This window comes from Coregonus lavaretus (genome assembly GCF_964263955.1).
Source record: "Coregonus lavaretus genome assembly, contig: HAP1_SCAFFOLD_55, whole genome shotgun sequence".
In the NCBI taxonomy this organism is placed as follows: Eukaryota; Metazoa; Chordata; class Actinopteri; order Salmoniformes; family Salmonidae; genus Coregonus; species Coregonus lavaretus.
In genome coordinates this window covers 405,144-425,000 of record NW_028161934.1, presented here as the reverse complement: position 1 = coordinate 425,000, position 19,857 = coordinate 405,144, and the positions used below count along the sequence as shown (strand labels likewise).

Below are 19,857 nucleotides of genomic sequence, written 5' to 3'. Positions count from 1 at the left end.
TGCAATAATGGAGCTGGTCGGACATGCACTTCTAAGGTGTACGCCAGAGAGCTGGAATGACACGAGGAGTACAGAAACCTTATATAGGCAAGTCATCTTATGCAAGCATGTACAAAACTTGTGATCTTGGTGTGTGTATGTGCTGGACAATGAGACGAAACTGGGGTGCAGATTAACTGGGAAAAAGGTTGTCTCATTCTGAGGATAATACGTGCCAAAACAACAGGAAATCTCCCCAGACATATTTCCTCAATAGTAGATTAATGGCCCCTTGACCTGAGCAAGAAAGCGTATTTCGCTGTCTGCCTAGATGATGTGGGGCTTGACACCCACACACACACCAAGTTTGAACCTTTTGCTCAGCAACAGGCCTTAGCCAGGACAACAGCTTTATCATTAGAGCGCAGGATTTAACACTTTGCTCTGGTTTCAGTAGATTGAGAGGAACCGTTTCTTTCCCTTCTGACTAGCAGGAAAGCATAGGTCTCGCCTGTCCGCTCTTGGCTGTGCGCCCAGACATCATGTCCATAATTCCCTAAAACTAGGTTCCTATGCTGCACATCCACATCCACAAAACAGTTAGAAACAGGCCCATACCCCTGCACACACAATCCCATGTCATATGATCTAGTTATGTCAATCATCTCAGAATTAAGGCAGAAGCAATTAAGCTTAAAGAAAAAGCATGATAAAGGTTAAACAAAAATTTCCATCACAGTTTACCTTTGATACTACGTGTTACATAGGATTTGAGGATGAGGACATTCAATTTATTTATGTCACTGATGTGTGCCAGAAAGTCTGGGTGCCAGGAATTCTGGGGGGCCACTGCTGTTAATCTTAGAATGACTACGTGATAGAATGTCCTGACTGGGGTGCAAACTGATACCATCGGGGTTGGGAGTGACACCCAATGAAGGTTGGCAACTGTTGGTTAGAACTTGTTTACACTCAAGTATATAAACTGAGAGATCTTTGGGTCTATCATTCGGATAGCAAGAGGCAACTTACTTATTTTGTTGTGTTGAATCCGGCACCGTATTATTAAATACCTTGTATCAAATCTCCATCTAAGTGATTAGTTATATTAGTGCATCCTGAATCCCTTAAAACCACAGAAACTCATCATATCAACCTTAAAATGAGGGACAGACATAAATGAATTACTAATAACATTCATAATAATGTTCAGAAATGACTGTCAAAGCAACAAAATAACTAGTGCTTTACAATGAGTATGTTTACATACACTCTCATAATTGGACATTAAACTAGTTATGGCTTTAGGCCGAGTATGGCATTATTCATGTAAACACATCACTCTGCTTATCTTATTTGGCTTAAGGTGACAATCCAAGTAACGCAATTAAAAACCTGGTTTTCTGAGCAATCTTTAGAATTATTAGGACATGTAACCACTTTAATCAGAGTTATAGCGGTGTATTTAATCTGTACATGTGGTAGCACAAGCAGCGCAAGCTAACTTCTTTTGATCGTGTGCAGTGAGTTCAGAAAAACTGAAAGTATGCAGCTTAGAAATAGTTCTCACATACAAACTTTATATGTCCGAATTCTGAATTAAATATGCTTCTCAAAAATAACATGGTCCCTGCGGTAGTATGTTTAGTTTGATTGGCAATTTTCAGCATTTATCAAAGTCCCATCAGGTAGCCTGATTTCAGATGTCCATGCCCTAACCGTTGCTCTCTCAGTGGGAGGGACTTATCATCTGGGGAGCCTCAACAACAACATGATGCTGACAAGACAGACAAGAGTCTCTCCAGATCAGAACACCTCAAGAAACACCAGCAGAGACATATAGGGAAGAAACCTCACCACTGCTGCTTTGACTGTGGGAAGAGATTTGCTAAACAGAAGGAATTGATAACTCACCAGCGGATTCACACTGGAGAGAAACCGTACTGCTGCTCTCAGTGTGGGAAGAGTTTCGCGGCACCTAAAACCTTAAATCTCAGAGAATTCATACAGGGGAGAAGCCTTACTGCACACCAACGCAAACACACAGGAAAAAGCCTTATAGCTGTGATCAGTGTGGGAAGAGCTTCAGGAAGTCAGGACACATGACCACACACCAACGTATACCCACAGGCGAGAACCCTTATAGCTGTGATCAGTGTGGAAAGAGTTTCAATCAATCAATCAGCAGCCCTAAGCAAATACCAATGCACACACACACAGGAGAGAAGACTTAACTGTCTATGTGGAAAGAGCTTTGCTCGTTCAGGGTCACTGAAAAAACATCAGAAAGCACAAACTTGTTTTCTTTCATCTCCCCCCTCTCCTGCACCGGTTCCAGATCCCTAAATAAAGTTTCAATAGAAAACATTTTGTAAAGAGTGATTTATCTCCCATTCTCTAACAGTTTACTAAGTCTGATTACCACGGTAACCTGTGTAGCATAATATGCAGCTCTGGATCCATATGTATCAAGCGTCTCGGAGTAGGAGTGCTGTGTGTGTGTGTGGTGGGGATGTTCAGAGCTGTATCTTATTTCATTAACTCCTATTATCCATTAAATGATGTAGAATAATGTTTCAACAATACTAGGTGTGTATTCATGTATTCAACAGATCAATAAATCCAATCCATCATCTGCTCAACAACATCTGCTTATCACATTATTATTATAGATTTAAAAAACATAACTAATCTATTTTTTATAAGGAGCATAGGCCTCTTGTATAATTAGTTTGGTCCTAAAAGATGTTCCCATATTTATTGTAAATCCCTTCACCAGATTTTAGTGTAGCTGATGGGACATACGGAAGTACAGAAGCCATAGGCCTATTAGTGTGGTCAAATTATGTTGTTGTATTTATTTTAAAGGATTTTAATAGGGATATCTTTCAACTTTCCTTATTGTATATTAACTGTGCTCCAACAAGATGTACACACATTTTTATTGTGAAGCGAAGGATGTGTTGGTTGTTAGGAAGAGGCATCATGGGGGCAGGAAGCCAGCTCTGCCCATCAGTACTTATAGGTCATGTCAACCACAGACCTCACACTCTTCTGTTTTCTCACGGCCAGTAAGGTCTCGCACCAAACTTCTCTGTCTTCACTCTGGCAATATTATTATTTATTTTATTTTACTCATTTAGCAGACGCTCTTATCCAGAGCGACTTACAGTTAGTGCATACATTATTTTATATTTATCATACTGGCCCCACGTGGGAATCGAACCCACAACCCTGGCGTTGCAAACGCCATGTTCTACCGACTGAGCTACATCCCTGCCGGCCATTCCCTTCCCTACCCTGGACGACGCTGGGCCAATTATGCGCCGCCCCATGGGTCTACCCTTGATAATATCTTATACCTTACCATTCTACTTTTTATTGGTGATTTGTTAGAAGGAACGAATGCTTGCATGTAAATGTCATTGTAAACCATACATCTGGAATGTGGTTTCATGTTTTCTTGTTTGTTTTACATTGCTGATTGCATATTCATTAGTTGTATTATGTAGAAGAGACCAGGATATGATATGAATTAATGTATCCATGTGAATCTTATTGTAAAACGTTTTGTTTTGCATTGTTACTATTGTTATGAGTGGAGATCCCACCTACTGCTACTTTGTAGTTGATTGATGGATTACCTGCCAATCAGATGAGAGCAAAAACTCAACACTATATTTGTTTTGTTCTAGCATGTAATAAGAACATTTAATATATTTTTTTTATGTTAATAACATGATACTGAGTTGCAGAAGTCCAGACGGGAGATGAGAAACGCCTGGATTAGGATCTGCTCCGCTTCCTGTGTGAAGTTGGATCGTACTTGTTTTGACAAGTTTCTCTGGTATCGAGTACTTCAGGATGGAGAGTTGATTCATGTTTATTTGATTGTTACAGTACTGGATTCAATGACAAGCGGTACGGGCGTAGCCTCTTGTCATCTGAATGACTTCCATAGAAAATCCCTCAGTTTATGATGCTCTCCAATCTACTTCTGTCCAACAGTTGCCAACCATTATTGAGTGTCCGACTACAATAGGATCCCCCTACATGGTATCATGTGGCACCCTAGCCAGGCCATTCCATCACGTACTCCTCCTAAGATTAGCAACAGTGGCCCCCAATCTATCTTGGCACACCGACCTTCTGGCCCCCCATCCGTGACCGACACAACATATGGCGTGTCCTTGTCCTCTGTCACTCACACACAGCTCATGATTTTACAGACATTAAGAAATCCTGTATCAAAAGTCGTTATATCAGTACTCTACGGATGTTGTAGAGCATGAACCTGCAGTAGCGAGTCACTGTTGAATTATTTTTTGTTGTTGTACTTTTTACTCCCCAATGACCACACTGCTAACCTTATGCCTGACCCTAACCTTAAACTCAAAAAAGCACATTTATGTTTTGACTTTGTGGTAACGACTGCCTTCCATTTTTTAAGACATTTATTTTCATTGCCATTACATATTAGAAGGCAATCGCTGGCAATTAATTGTTGGGTTAACTTACAGGAACATGGGGTGTGTCACCCCACAAAAGGGGTTCTACAGAAAAGTTGGGAGCATGAACGTAGACAGAATAAAACCTTTAGATGGGTGGGTGATAACCAGGCGAGGCAGATGGGATTGTATGGCAGGGACTTTAGCCCCACGGTACCTATCCCTGTGAGTCCACCATGGCTACTCCCACCTCCAGTAGTTGATTTACAAGTGTTGGAGAGAGTACAGAAATACGGGGAGGGGTTTGATCCATCTGTTGCAATTTAATAGGCAACTGGAAACTGTAAATCTGTATTTTTTGGACATATATACAGATGGATCAAAAGACCCATGGACAGGTCAGACTGGATCAGCCTTTGTTAAACAGGAAAGTGGGGTGGCTGTCAGGAGACATATGACATTCCACCTGGCTGTGTACATTGAAGAGATGATGGCCATACTGTTGGACTTACAGTGGGTGGAGGAAGTCAAGCCAGACTGAGTAGTTATATGTTCTGACTTATGTGCTGTGTTGATAAGTCTGCAATCATTTAGCTCACATAGCAGACAAGGCCTGCTATATGAGGGAATTCAAATTCATGTCCGGATGAGACAGATGGGTGTCCATACAAGCTTTGCCTGGGTCCCGGCTCATGTGGGGGTGGAAGGGAATGAGGAAGTAGATGTGCTAGCTAAACAGGCCCTTAGGAGACAGGAGGTTAAGGTGCCAATGAGCAAGACAGAGGCTAAGGGAATGATATGGGCAGTGGTGGTGCAGAGATGGCAGGAGCAGTGAAACAGTGGCACTAAGGGCAGGCATCTATTCATTGTTTACATTTTAGTCATTTAGCAGGCAATGTCATCTAGAGCGATTTACAGGAGAAATTAGGGTTAAGTTGCTCAACGGCACATTGACAGATTTTTCACCTAGTCGGCTCGGGTTACTGGCCCAACGCTCTAAACCACTAGGCTACCTGCCGCCCCTATTCCAGGTACAGAGTAAAGTAGGGGAGGATGGTAGGAATGGACAGAAGAGAGGAGGCCATCCTTACAAGGCTAAGGGTGGGACACAGCCAGCTGAATAAGTCATTAAATGTGATAGGAAAGCATCCAACAGGAAGGTGTGATTACTGCCAGGAAACAGAGACAGTGGAGCATGTACTGATACAGTGTGGGCAGTATGATAGGGAACAAGAGAGACTGAAACTGTATGAGGGATATTGGGTACAGGAATTGAGTTTGATAAGCATACTAGAACATCGTTAGATACAGTCTCAAATATTTAAATGTTTTAAGAGAAACGGGTCTGTCATATAGGATTTGCTGGCAGGTGGGATTTAGTTCCTCGATCCTTGTCGCTGGCCCACACTCCAGTACAGTAGGTGGCATAATGCACCATAACGTTGGATACCAACTGCGGATAAACCCCACAGAAGATGTATTTTCATTGTGAGCGGCCACTTCCGAGTATCTGGTCATATAATGGATAATCTGATTTTCAAATCAGTGGAGGTGAACAAGTGAACACTTTGGGAGGAAGGAGAGATCATTAACACTAGACACAGATTCCTACACATGATATAGTAGTAGGTTACCTTGCTGAAAGAAAAAAAATCCCAAGTTGTAGTCTTTTTTTTTTGTCTAGCCATTAACACGGAACAGAGGAATGTGGAGGATCAAATATGATAAAACCTAGGCATATACATTTTATACAGCATGCCTATACTGTTAAAAGGAAACCAAACTTACCGGATCCATTGTGGAAGCCAAGTTTTCTTCAGCGTTTCTTCATCAGACATTCCGGTTCACACTGGCCATGCAGTAGAAAAATACACAGCTATCTCAATTGAAGAGCTCCTGGCAGAGATATTAGAGAAAGGAGGATCTAGAAATCTCATTCGGCAATGAATGAACGTATAACGCCTCCCCCAGCAGACTGTCGGACATTCACGTTCACCTTGTCATGCTGGGTCACGCGGTTGCCAAACGAATCGTAACGCATTCCCTTCTCAGAGTCAGTGTATGAGTCCAGAAACCTGCATATTTTCCTGCACACTAGATAATGTCACGATTCCAAAGCTATACGATATTACAGAGAACAAGTAAATTATCTCACATATCGGTAAAGATTTGCAATGACAAATTCGTCTCCTTCTTCTTCTTCTTCTTCAGTGGACTTTAATGGTGGTTGGCATCCAATATCTTGCATTACTGCCTCCAACTGGACTATAGTATAAATCCATTATACTTTAGGGACAGGCAGAAATGAACGCAATTACTGTATTTCCCGGGGAGGGTCATGCTTTTTCAATTTCAGTCAGGGGGAAGAGTTTAGTTTTTAGTTTTTTTTCATTCCAGGGGAGGGTCATGTAATTTGTAATTGATTAAATGTAGGTATTTGTCACCATTTTTGAATCTACGTTTTGAATTACCATCTTACAACCCTCCTCTCTCTGTCTCTCTTTTCTCTCTCTCAATTCAATTCAAGGGGCTTTATTGGCATGGGAAACATATGTTAACATTGTCAAAGCAAGTGAAATAGATAATAAACAAAAGTGAAATAAACAACCAAAATTAACAGAATCATTACACTCACAAAAGTTGTTGGCAACCAACTTTAAGGTGCAATACCGCCACCAACTGGACTGGAGTGTGGACAAGAGACAGTGAAGGTCTAAATCCTGCCCAATGTTCTTGTCTCCTTAAGGAAACGAAATATATAATTAAATACTACATCCCCCTGAATATTTCCCCAGCAGTTCACTTAATCCTGGCTCTTCAACCCCATTACTCTTCAAAACGAATAACAATCGCTCCCTTTCCCTCACATATTTCTGGCACTGTTCTACTGTCTCCAGCTCCTCCTGACAATGATCACATCTCCCAGTCGGATGTTTCCCCACCAATTTCAATGTACTATTGAGCCTTGTGTGTCCCAGTCTCAGCCTTGTGACTACACTTTCCTCTCTTCTCTCTCGGCCTGAGGACCTCCCTGCCCCCACCTTTTCCTGGATCTTATACAGGTATCTTCCCTTTCTCTCCTTGTTCCACAAGTCTTACCATTTGTTTTTAACCACTGTTCTTATTAACCCCTTGGCTTCTGCTTTACAATTCCATCTCAACATTACACACGTGCTGATTGCCTAGTCACTTTTACCCCTACCTACATGTGCATATTACCACAATTACCTAAACTACCTTGTTCCCCTGCACATTGACTCGGTACCAGTAATCCTTGAATATAGCCTCGTTATTGTTATTTTATTGTGTTACTATTTTCCTTGGCTACTTAGCTTACATTTTTTAACCCTGCATGGTTGGGAAAGGGCTCGGCAGTTACCTGTGTGTGCTTGTGATAAAACTTAATCCACAGTAATTTATTTATGTGGCTAAATGATGCTCTCTGGTGTATTTTGAACATTGAGAGTGAGCTCCTGCGGTTAGATTTTTTTTGCCTCTTGGGCGCCCAGCCACTGATTCACACAATTGACCAGTAATTTATTTATTATGCAGTTTATTTTTTTATTAATCAGTTACCCATCAAGGCATGGCCCCCTAGTTACCCACGTACCTCTTCTCCTCCCCCAATCTGACGATTGCCATGTCTACTTTCGCTCCTCCTCTCCGAAGCTCGAAGTCGCCGGACTACTATCCACCGGTCCTGGCAACCCATCATTACGCGCACCTTGCAACCTTCATTACGTACCCATCATTAGGCACACCTGGACTTCATCACTTCCCTGATTACTTCCCTTTATTTAGCCCTCTGTTGTCATCAGTCCTTAGGTGTTATTGGTTTTTCTCTCACGTTCAGTAAGCGTCCCATGGTTTTCTTTTGTATCTGTTCAGTATTAAAACTCACCTTCTACACCTGCTTTCTGACTCCCTGCGTATATGTTACAGAATAACACCTCCCAATATGGAAGCAGCAGAAGATTCAACCCTCTTCCAGACGGTTAACGAACAAGGTCATCTACTCCATCAACACCACGACCAGCTGGCTACACTGAGTACGGCCATGGAGGTCCTCCACGTTGAATGCCTCCTACCACGGGTTATCACAGTGAGCCAGCCCCCCAGCCTACCCAGTCGTCTGCCCAGGTCAGTGATGGCCGACTGTCCCTTCCGGAGAAATATGCCGGTACTCCATCGAAATGCCATGGCTTCCTACTCCAGTGCTCCCTCTATTTTGTCTATTAGACAGAAGCCCCCACCACCGAGGGGTCCAAGGTTGCCACGGTAATTTCCCTGCTGACCGGACGGCCGTTGGAGTGGGCTACAGCCTTCTGGGAGAGGAGGAGCTGGGTTCATATGAGAGGTTGTGTTCAGGGCGGTCTTCAACCATCCTCCAGAGCAGAGGGGGAGGTGACTAACTCTTCCAGCATCTGAATTCAAATTATTTTGAGTGAAATGCAGTTGATTGGTGGACAATGGTATAATCATATTTTCCTCATTATGACCCAAAATAAATGTGGAATGGCATGTGTAGACTTAGGCTGGGCTTGCTAATTGCTAACGTTAGCCAGTTGGAGCGTTGCATGCTGGGCGTTACAATGCAGTTTGGGAGTAGTATAACTGCCCAGCTAGGACCAGAACTCGGGTTGAGTGAAGACATGAACAGCTGAGCGTCAGCGCCGGGTGTCGTCATATGGACCAACACCATGCCGACCCTGATGGCGTCACAAGGATTTGTGTTACAGGGATAAGAGCTCGGGCCGATCAAGGCAACTACATGGAAGTTGATGAGAGATATTATTTACCTACATTAACATTGCTATCAATTGTATTGGGTTGCACAACAACAGTCTGCGTGATGCCATAAGTTTAATACAATTCAATTTAAACGTAATGTGTCAGTGGGCAGGAAGGTTGGTCATTACGAAGGGGGGAATTTGGAACAAAATCTAAAATAAAATAAGTCATGCACGTGCACCACATGTCGACAAAATGAATAATTTGTGGGGGACTTTTATTTTGACATGATGTAAGCATGAAGGAAGTGGGTATACAACAGACCAACGTTTAGAAAGTGTTTAATAATACGACGCTGGATTTTCCTAAATACAATTATGGGGTCAATAGCCAACAGTGGAAATAGATTAATACTCCTTTAAAAGTGCGTTCCCAGAAAAAACAATCTTGAATCCTTCCTCTGTTGTCTCTGTTCTGCAGATGCCAAGATCAATGCTCAGACAGAGAAGAAAGTGCTGCCGGGGCCAATAACGCCTTGAGCAGAATACCTGCTGTTTGCAGGTGAGCAAAACCTCACCTAACAGGACAGCCTCTCAGTTTGGCTCTCAAACCAAACTCTACCAAACTCTATTTGAGATTCTCAATTCATACATTATTTAAATTAACTTGGCTATCACCAAAAATTGTATGCATTGTGCATCCATCCTACTTTTGTGTGAAATATGTCTTGATTTTTGCCTTGTCATACCTGTTCCAGCCAAGGGGAATGTAAATATACATGTCCTTTTGCTAATCTCACAATTGGTAAACGTTGTATGTACTTATTTTATTTTCAGTCACACTGTGGCAAGAAATGAGATCCATGAAGTGAACATTGACAGCATATCTCAGCCTGAGTCCAGTAAAGGTAAAGAGGACTCACCTAGGGAGCTACTACACTAGCTAGCAAGCCATATGAATGATGCATTGAAATTAGCTACTCCCGAGGGGATCACTGTGGTAGCTAGCTACGGCTATTCTCAGACAAGAACGAACAAGCAAGCCCCTGTCTGAGAAGTGTTAAGTTGCGTCAATTCAAATCTGGTATTGGAACAATAAGAGGTCAATACACGTCTTCTAAAATAGACTAGTATTTTAATTAATGCAAAACACTTCAATGGTAAATATGATGTTCGTATATACGGGTCCACTGAAATACCACACAGGGCACTCAGAGAACTGGTCCATTGTTATAAGTTCTTCTTTAAATACTCTGACAGAGATAGTTCCCGCTCCCTGCTGGCTTATCAGAGTAGAGGCTGGGCGTGGTTTAGACTTACTCAGCCTATCGTTGGTGCACAGGCTGGTCCCAGCCCCTTGGCGCTTCACTGTTGCCAGGTGTTTAGTTGTTTTGCAACTTGTCCAGAGAGTCAGCAACCGAAGACATCTTTGTAGCAGAACGCATGTCCTTGAGCGTTCTAACAAAGAAGCAGTGTGTATGTGAGACACAAGCCTTATCTCACCCTACTCCCTAACAGTTCCTCACATTAATCACAGCTTGTTATGTTAAACAATTGATATCAGTACAGTACAAACCTATTATGTTTAATCATCAATGCTTTCTTATTAAGCTAACAGCACATCTAAAATATAAGAGAATAATTTCCCACAATCCCCCTTTTCACACCTACTGGGTGTGAACCCAAAATAAGAAAACCCAAAATAAGAAATTTCAGGGAAATTTAGGATTCCCCCTTTTGACACCCACTAGGGTGTCACTCATTAAAATACAATACAAACAAAAATAACCACTTGTATTAATAGGCAATAATGATAATTTAAAAAAAACTTCAGTCCTTCCATCTACACCTAACTTTTACTAGGTTGGCTACTAGCCACCCAGGAACTTCAAACCTTCACATAAGGAAAGACAAACATTCACAATGGTTAACTTGATTAATAAAGCATAAAACACAAACAGGGAAGTACATTTTGGCCCCCCTTTAGACACCCTCTAGGGCAGGGTTCTTCAATTCCGGTCCTGGAGGGCCGAAACACTTCTGTTTTTTATTTCTACCTGGTAGTTAATTGCACTCACCTGGTGTCCCAGGTCTGAATTAGCCCCTGATTAGAAGGAGAGGATGAAAAACAGAGGTGTTTCGGCCCTCCAGGACCGGAATTGAAGAACCCTGCTCTAGGGTGTCACTCCACCACCTCACCAATAGCAAACCAAGGGTCATCCTTTGTCAACCCCATCTCAGTGTCTGCATCTCCTTCTTGAGCCCCTAGGAGGGGCATCATACCAGCCGTATGCCCGACATCTGTAACAGACTTTCTCAGACAAGGAATTACACAGGCAGTACAGCACATTAATATTAGAAACACAACTACTAGGGTCAGAAATCCAGTAACCACCAATGATGCGAACTTACCAAACCACTCCCCCAACCAGGAGAACAGTCCGTTTCCCTCCATTCCAGCCATGGTCTTCATTTCAGCTGATAGCCAATTCTTAATCGACACAAATCACCCCCTAGTCCTTCCTGACTCTCCAAAAGCCACACTCTCGCTGTCTCCAGCCCCTCCCCTCACGGCTCTCCCTCCTGTGTCCAGTCGGAACAGGCTTTGTCTGCTTTTCGTTTTAGCGTTTCCAATATTCTGCCGTTATTTAAAGTACGTTAGTCTATTTATTTAAATCAAATTATTCCCACCTAATTAGTTAAAGTCGGTGCATATTTATATTTCAACGATAAACCAAATTATTTCAGTCTAATTATTTAACCAGTATTTTGCAGGGTCAAACATCAAATGTTAAATAAAATACTACACCAAATTGCTTCAACATAATTATTTAAAACCAGTATTATGCTATGTCAACGTTACAGTTCAGTTATATCAGTTCAAACGTTTCAGTTTAGTCATACTAGTTATTCATTATTCTACCTTTATATTCCCAATTGTTATTAACGGGTTATATGGTTTAAGCAACCAGACTTTAACTCCTAATTAGTTTTCTATCAAGGTATACAGGTTTATTAATTTTAATAACCCACATCCACTCTTTTATTACACTCGGATCATTCGCACTCATGCATACAACACCCTATACTTTAAAGTGCTCCTCCGATCTGGGTGGTACCCCCAGTACAGCTCCCTGCCGAAGTGCAACACTATAGTGTACTTTAAAGTGCTCCTACGATCCTAGCCGTACTAGTTACAGACCTTGCCGATAGCGCAACACTATTTAAAATTGTAAGTGTCCCTCTGATCCTAGCCGTACCCTCGTAGTTACGATCCTTGCCAGTAGCGCAACACTTTTAATCCAATAATTCCCTATATCCCACAGTTTCCACCCCTGGGGGTCCTAGCCTGGGGATTTCAGTATTTTCCCCGATCCTAGCCGTACCTAGCCCTCTGGTACGTGCCGGTGGAACAATACTCTATGGTACCATGGTTTAACATCACATTCACTACAGGTTTGCATGTCACAATATGGTGCTTATCTACTCATAATAATTTGTATAATATAATTCATAATTTAGTTCACTTACATCAGATAGGTGTTTCACAAAATTAATTTGGATAAAGCCAATGTGCAGAACTTTAGTTATATAACAATAGGTGTCTGCTTACCTGTTTTTAGTAGTCCGGACTCTTTGTGAAACACACCGTCCAATGACAGATGTCCAATGGGCCGGACAATACCCAGCGAAGTCCCTTCTACCAGATCACGTCGGGGTCACCAATTGTTAAGTTGCATCAATTCAAATCTGGTATTGGAACAATAAGAGGTCAATACACGTCTTCTAAAATAGACTAGTATTTTAATTAATGCAAAACACTTCAATGGTAAATATGATGTTCGTACAGTGGGGGAAAAAAATATTTAGTCAGCCACCAATTGTGCAAGTTCTCCCACTTAAAAGGATGAGGCCTGTAATTTTCATCATAGGTACACGTCAACTATGACAGTCAAAATGAGATTTTTTTCCCCAGAAAATCACATTGTAGGATTTTTTATGAATTTATTTGCAAATTTTGTTTCTGGTGTCCTTTGACAGCTCTTTGGTCTTGGCCATAGTGGAGTTTGGAGTTTGAGGTTGTGGACAGGTGTCTTTTTATACTGATAACAAGTTCAAACAGGTGCCATTAATACAGGTAACGAGTGGAGGACAGAGGAGCCTATTAAAGAAGAAGTTACAGGTCTGTGAGAGCCAGAAATCTTGCTTGTTTGTAGGTGACCAAATACTTATTTTCCACCATAATTTGCAAATAAATTCATTAAAAATCCTACAATGTGATTTTCTTGAGAAAAAAATTCTCAATTTGTCTGTCATAGTTGACGTGTACCTATGATGAAAATGACAGGCCTCTCATCTTTTTAAGTGGGCTGACTAAATACTTTTTTCCCCCACTGTATGTCAATTTGTTTGTAAATGTTATTCGAACATCACACATAAGATGCAGTGTTTTTTGGTGAATATTTGTTGTGCATTTTGTTGTAGAATTCCAGCTAATACTAGCTAGCAACTTACTGTGTCTGGTGGGGGGTTTGTATATTTTGTACACTGCGTGAGTGCAGAGTTGGATGGTGAGCCGTGCATTGCATGACGTGCAATGTTGTGCTGTTCCAATCAGGTACATTGTTAAAGATATTATATTGTAATTGTCTTATTTTGGTAACTACATGCCCAGTGAACAAGCACCAAACCAGCGTGCGTGAGTGCAGAGTTGGATGGTGAGCCGTGCATTGCATGACGTGCAATTTTGTGCTGTTCCTATCAGAATAAAGCTCCATGACTGGTGTTACAAGATGGAGTTCGTGTTGATGATTGATTGTACACAACGCAAGAAGAGTACTGTTACACATGGACAGAGTCGACCTGATCCTAGATCAGCACTCCTACTCTGATGGCGAATTCTCTCTCTGATCATCCTTTCTATAATTTCAGATTGACCCCCTGGTCTATGATTAGTAGATGTGGGTGAGTGGACATACAGATCTGGGACTAGCTTAAAAACAGCAGCTCAACTATTGGCAAGGATTTATTTGACATCCAATCACCATGAGCGATGCTTTATTCTGCATTCAACACTTCTATTGTGGTCTCCCCTCAATCTATTACAGGAGAGGTGAGCACCTATCAGATCCCCCTGATTCTGACCATCACTGAGGACAGGAAGTAGTCAGCCAAGTTCATCACCATGCAACGCTCTACAGATCGAGGTAGAATATGCTTTGAGTAACAACTGACTGACTGAGAGGCAGGCAGACACACACACTCACATTTGACTTGACCTTTCTCAATTAAATTAAATGTTATCATGGTCAGAAGACTTACAATAGAGAATGATTATATTCCCTCAGGGGACAGTACCAGACATTGTAAGGGGGCTGTTGTCACGATCGTTGACACATGATGAAGCGGACCAAGGCGCAGCGTTGAAGGTGAACATATTATTTATTTAGAATGATCACACGATCAAAACGATAACGTGACGTCTACGGTATAACACAAACCAAATCAGAACAAGATCCCACAAAGAATAGCTGAAAACAGCCTACCTAAGTATGGCTCCCAATCAGAGACAACGAGCAACAGCTGCCTCTGATTGGGAACCACCCTGACCAACATAGATCTATATGATCTAGAACAAAACCCAAAACATAGAAAACACAACATAGAAGCTACCCCGAGAAACTAAACATAGAAAATCCACACCCTGGCTCAACATTTCAGAGTCCCCAGAGCCAGGGCGTGACAGTACCCCCCCCCCCCCAAAGGCGCGGACTCCGACCGCGCCAACAGAACACCACAGGGGAGGGACCGGGTGGGCACTCCGCCTTGGCGGCGGATCCGGCTCTGGGCATGATCCCCACTCCCTCTCTAACCCCCCACAGTACCCCTGGTCCGGTCTGGCCCTGCTGGCCGGAGCTGGACTGACCACTGGTGGAGCGGATTGCTCTAGCTCCGACGTGAAGCATCTGACCGGTGCCGGGCCAGCCACCGGTGGAACAGGCACGGGCCGTGCCGGACTGACGACGCACACCACTGGCTTGGTGTGGGGAGCAGGAGCGGGCCGAGCCGGGCTGTCGAAGCGCACCCCTGACTTGGTGCGGGGAACAGGCACGGGCCGTGCCGGACTGAAGACACACACCACTGGCTTGGTGTGGGGAGCAGGAGCGGGCCGAGCCGGGCTGTTGAAGCGCACCCCTGACTTGGTGTGGGGAGCAGGAGCGGGCCGAGCCGGGCTGTCGAAGCGCACCCCTGACTTGGTGCGGGGAGCAGGAACGGGCCGAGCCGGACTGACGAAGCACACCACTGGCTTGGTGTGGGGAGCAGGAGCGGGCCGAGCCGGGCTGTCGAAGCGCACCCCTGACTTGGTGTGGGGAGCAGGAGCGGGCCGAGCCGGGCTGCCGAAGCGCACCCCTGACTTGGTGCAGGGAGCAGGAACGGGCCGAGCCGGGCTGACGAAGCGCACCACTGACTTGGTGCGGGGAGCAGGAACGGGCCGGACCGTACTGGGAACACACACCACTGGCCCTACGTGGGGATCAGGAACAGGCCGGACCGGACTGGCAACACACGCCAGTACCTCTAGCCGTGCCTCTACAACCTCCTTCCCCCTGGTGACCAGTGACTCCCGTAACCTGGCGTCCTCCTGCTGCCCCGTCGTCCACGGCGTTAGCCCCCCCCTAAAAAATGTATGGGCTTCACTCCTACCCGTGGCCAAGGCCTCCATCCCTCTTGCCAGACTCGCACTCATCTCCTCCCACGTCCATCCTCTCTCCTCGTCACGCTGCTTGATCCAGTCAAGGTGGGATCTTCTGTCACGATCGTTGACACATGATGAAGCGGACCAAGGCGCAGCGTTGAAGGTGAACATATTATTTATTTAGAATGATCACACGATCAAAACAACAACGATAACGTGACGTCTACGGTATAACACAAACCAAATCAGAACAAGATCCCACAAAGAATAGCTGAAAACAGCCTACCTAAGTATGGCTCCCAATCAGAGACAACGAGCAACAGCTGCCTCTGATTGGGAACCACCCTGACCAACATAGATCTATATGATCTAGAACAAAACCCAAAACATAGAAAACACAACATAGAAGCTACCCCGAGAAACTAAACATAGAAAATCCACACCCTGGCTCAACATTTCAGAGTCCCCAGAGCCAGGGCGTGACAGCTGTTGCATGTTTGGAATAAATTATTTTCTATATTAGTTCGGGGTTCATCTAATCCTGACCTGACAGTTTGGCTTTCAACTAATCTATTTTGTTTTCCAACCCCCAGGAGACCATGAGAAGGGAGTGGGTCACCTGACCAACACCATTGCTGTGTGTGGTTAACTCCAGCAGCTCCAGCAGACCTCTTCCTGTCTTTTAGAAACGGGCCACTGTCCGCCAGGTGAGGATGCTCTCCCATGGAAGGGCTGTTGTGGCACCAAAATGCCTGAAAGTTGCCTAGGAGTGCTGATCTAGGATCAGGTCAACTGTCCATATAATACTAGTATTCTTTATGATCTGACCTTTAGTCAATTCTTAGTCTGGATTGTTCTCTTGGGTCAAAGTGGACTTTGTACATTCATGAAATATGATTAGTACTGTAAAACCATATGTAGCTAGCTAGCACTGTAATAGTACCTAATATAGGATCCTTGTATCAGCGTTAATTCGTCAGGGCATGGACTCTACAAGGTGTCGAAAGTGTTCCACAGCGATGCTGGCCCATGTTGACTCCAATGATTACCACAGTTGTGTCAAGTTGGCTGGATGTCCTTTGGGTGGTGGACCATTCTTTATACACACGGGAAACTGTTGAACATGAAAAACCCAGCAGTGGTGCTGTTCTTGACACAAACCGGTGCACCTGGCACCTACTACCATACCCCGTTCAAAGGCACTTAAATATTTTCTTACACATTCACCCTCTGAATGGCACACATTCTCAATTCTTTCAAGGCTTAAAAATCCTTCTTTAACATGTCATCTCCCCTTCATCTACATTGACAGAAGTGGATTTAACAAGTGACATCAATAAGGGATCATAGCTTTCACCTGGTCAGTCTATGACATGGAAAGAGCAGCTAATGTTTTGTACACTCACTGTAGTTTATTGATCCTGAACCACAATGTGTCTAAAAAAGGTAGTAAAGAATAATTTGATAATCAAACATAGAATATTATTACACTGAACAATATGGTATTGCGTAATATAATATTTTCATAAAAGGCAATTGCGCAATAATGACTGACAGCAATACAAAGTAATCATTAAACATATCAGGAGCACTCGGTCCTAGAGCAAAAAATATTAACTGCTGTTATCAATATTATCCATGTTAGTCGCTGAGAAAAGTTTGTGTAATCAAAAATATAGAAATGCAAAATCACAATGATAAAGAGAAGAAGTGTAAAAAAATATTTGTATTTTTTCTATTTAACCTTTATTTAACCAGGTAAGCCAGTTGAGAGCAAGTTCTCATTTATAACTGCGACCTTGCCAAGATAAAGCAAAGCTGTAAATATACTGTAGATTACTATCATAACAAGGACAGATCATTCAAATACAGCATTCACTCAAAAGTTGAAGTTCATGGTCTGGAAAACTTCTAGATGTGGTAGCAATATGATTGTTAAGAGAACAGAGGTGTAAGGCCTAGCTTTGGTTTTGGTGCCATAGCTCTTCAGTCCATGTTCTGTGGTGGTTCTCTTCAGTCCAGGTTCTGTGTTGGTTTTCGCCAGTTTTCATAATCAGAGGACTGAGTCTTTGAGGGGCTGTGTCACTGGGGGAGTCCTCACACTCTGAAAGAAGACACACTGAATGAACACTTTACACACCACTATATCTAACATGTTTACAGACACACACAATCTACATTACAAGAGACTTACTGCCAGAGTGTCGTAGTCAGGTGACCTGGTCCTCATGTTCAGACCTGTGTACGTGTCACTGTTAGGGTCAGGATGGACACAGAGGTAACAGTGAAAATAGTATGAAAGCGACTGTCATGACACAGTCAATTAATGCAGGCTGGTGTGAAGTTGGAGTTGATACTCAGGGTGTAATAAGAAAAGAAAGTGTAATGATGTAAATTAATGTGACCAGGTGTGGTTGTTTAACTGATATAATCACCCGTGTGTCTTCTGTGGCATCACTTCCTCCTGTGGATCTCCTGTAAAGAGGGACAGAGTGAGTTCTGCTCTCTACTGACCTTTAGGGGTTGATATGTTACAAATACAATACATGTAAATTAAATGCTGACCTCTTCAGAGTGCAGCAGATGGTGACTAGAAGAGCTCCAGCAGTCAGGACAGCCCCCACCACAGGAACCCAGCAATAGTTACATGAAACATGAATACGGACATGGTTGGAAGTCTCTCTCCTTATAATGTTGAGAGCTTCACAGTAGTATTCTCCACTGTCCTCAGAGCTGATGTTAGGAGTTTAAAGAACTCAACTCAATACAAGAGCACACACCATACAAGTGAAGTTTAAAACTGTCATTTATTTACAAATACTCATAAATGAGTCTCTTCAGGAGAGTGGAGATTCTCGTATACTTATGCAGTACAGGAGTATCTAACTGCATCCTCTCCGCTGACTGGGTCTAGGAACAGGTAGTTATTTTGGTTGTTTACGAGTTGTCCGTTCTTGTACCAGATGTAGGTGGGGTTGTCAGTCAGAGTACAAGTGGTTCTACAGGTCAGTAACACTGCCTTTCCTTCTGTCACCATGGCGGAAGACGCCTTCACCTGCAGACCTGGGATTAAAAACATACCGCATTACATTAGTGACGTCAATTCTAATCATATGAAGCAAAACATTCATTATATTCAGTGCATTCGGAAAGTATTCAGACCCATTGACTTTTTCCACATTTTGTTACGTAACAGCATTATTCCAAAATTGATTAAATTGTTTTCCCCCCTCATCAATCTACACACAATACCCCATAATGACAAAGTAAAAACATATTTATAGACATTTTTGAATATTTATATATAAAAAACAGATCACATTTACATAAGTATTCAGACCTTTTACTCAGTACTTTGTTGAAGCACCTTTGGCAGCGATTACAGCCTTGCGTCTTCTTAGGGAAGACACTACAAGCTTGGCACACCTGTATTTGGGGAGTTTCTCCCATTCTTCTCTACAGATCCTCTCAAGCTCTGTCAGGTTGTATGGGGAGCGTCGCTGCACAGCTATTTTCAGGTCTCTCCAGAGATGTTCAAGTCCAGGCTCTAGCTGGGCCACTCAAGGACATTCAGAGACCTGTCCCAAAGCCACTGCTGTGTTGTCTTGGCTGTGTGCTTAGGGTCGTTGTCCTGTTGGAAGGTGAACCTTCGCCCTATTCTGAGATCCTGAGCGCTCTGGAGCAGGTTTTCATCAAGGATCTCTCTGTACTTTTCTCTGTTCATCTTTCCCTTGATCCTGACTAGTCTCCCAGTCCCTGCAGCTTAAGAACATCCCCACAGCATGATGCTGCCCCCACCATGCTTCACCGTAGGGATGGTGCCAGGTTTCCTCCAGACATGACACTTGGCATTCAGGCCAAATATTTTAATCTTGGTTTCATCAGACCAGATAATCTTCTTTCTCATGGTCTGAGAGCCCTTTAGGTGCCTTTTGGCAAACTCCAAACGAGCTGTCATGTGCCTTTTACTGAGGAGTGGCTTCCCTCTGGCCACTCTACCATA

General features: G+C 43.2%; 1 protein-coding gene across 1 annotated transcript in view; it reads right to left on the bottom strand.

The window, feature by feature from the left end:
- Positions 1-6,312, bottom strand: part of LOC311119871 (uncharacterized protein) — a gene marked incomplete at its 3' end in the record, with an annotated part of 19,218 nt that extends 12,906 nt beyond the window's left edge. Inside the window, exon 1 of the mRNA XM_084194523.1 lies at positions 6,216-6,312. Coding sequence (XP_084050649.1) covers positions 6,216-6,224 — 9 coding nt within the window. The 5' untranslated portion in view covers positions 6,225-6,312. The remainder of the gene's footprint in view (positions 1-6,215) is intronic.
- Between the last annotated feature and the right edge of the window lie 13,545 nt (positions 6,313-19,857).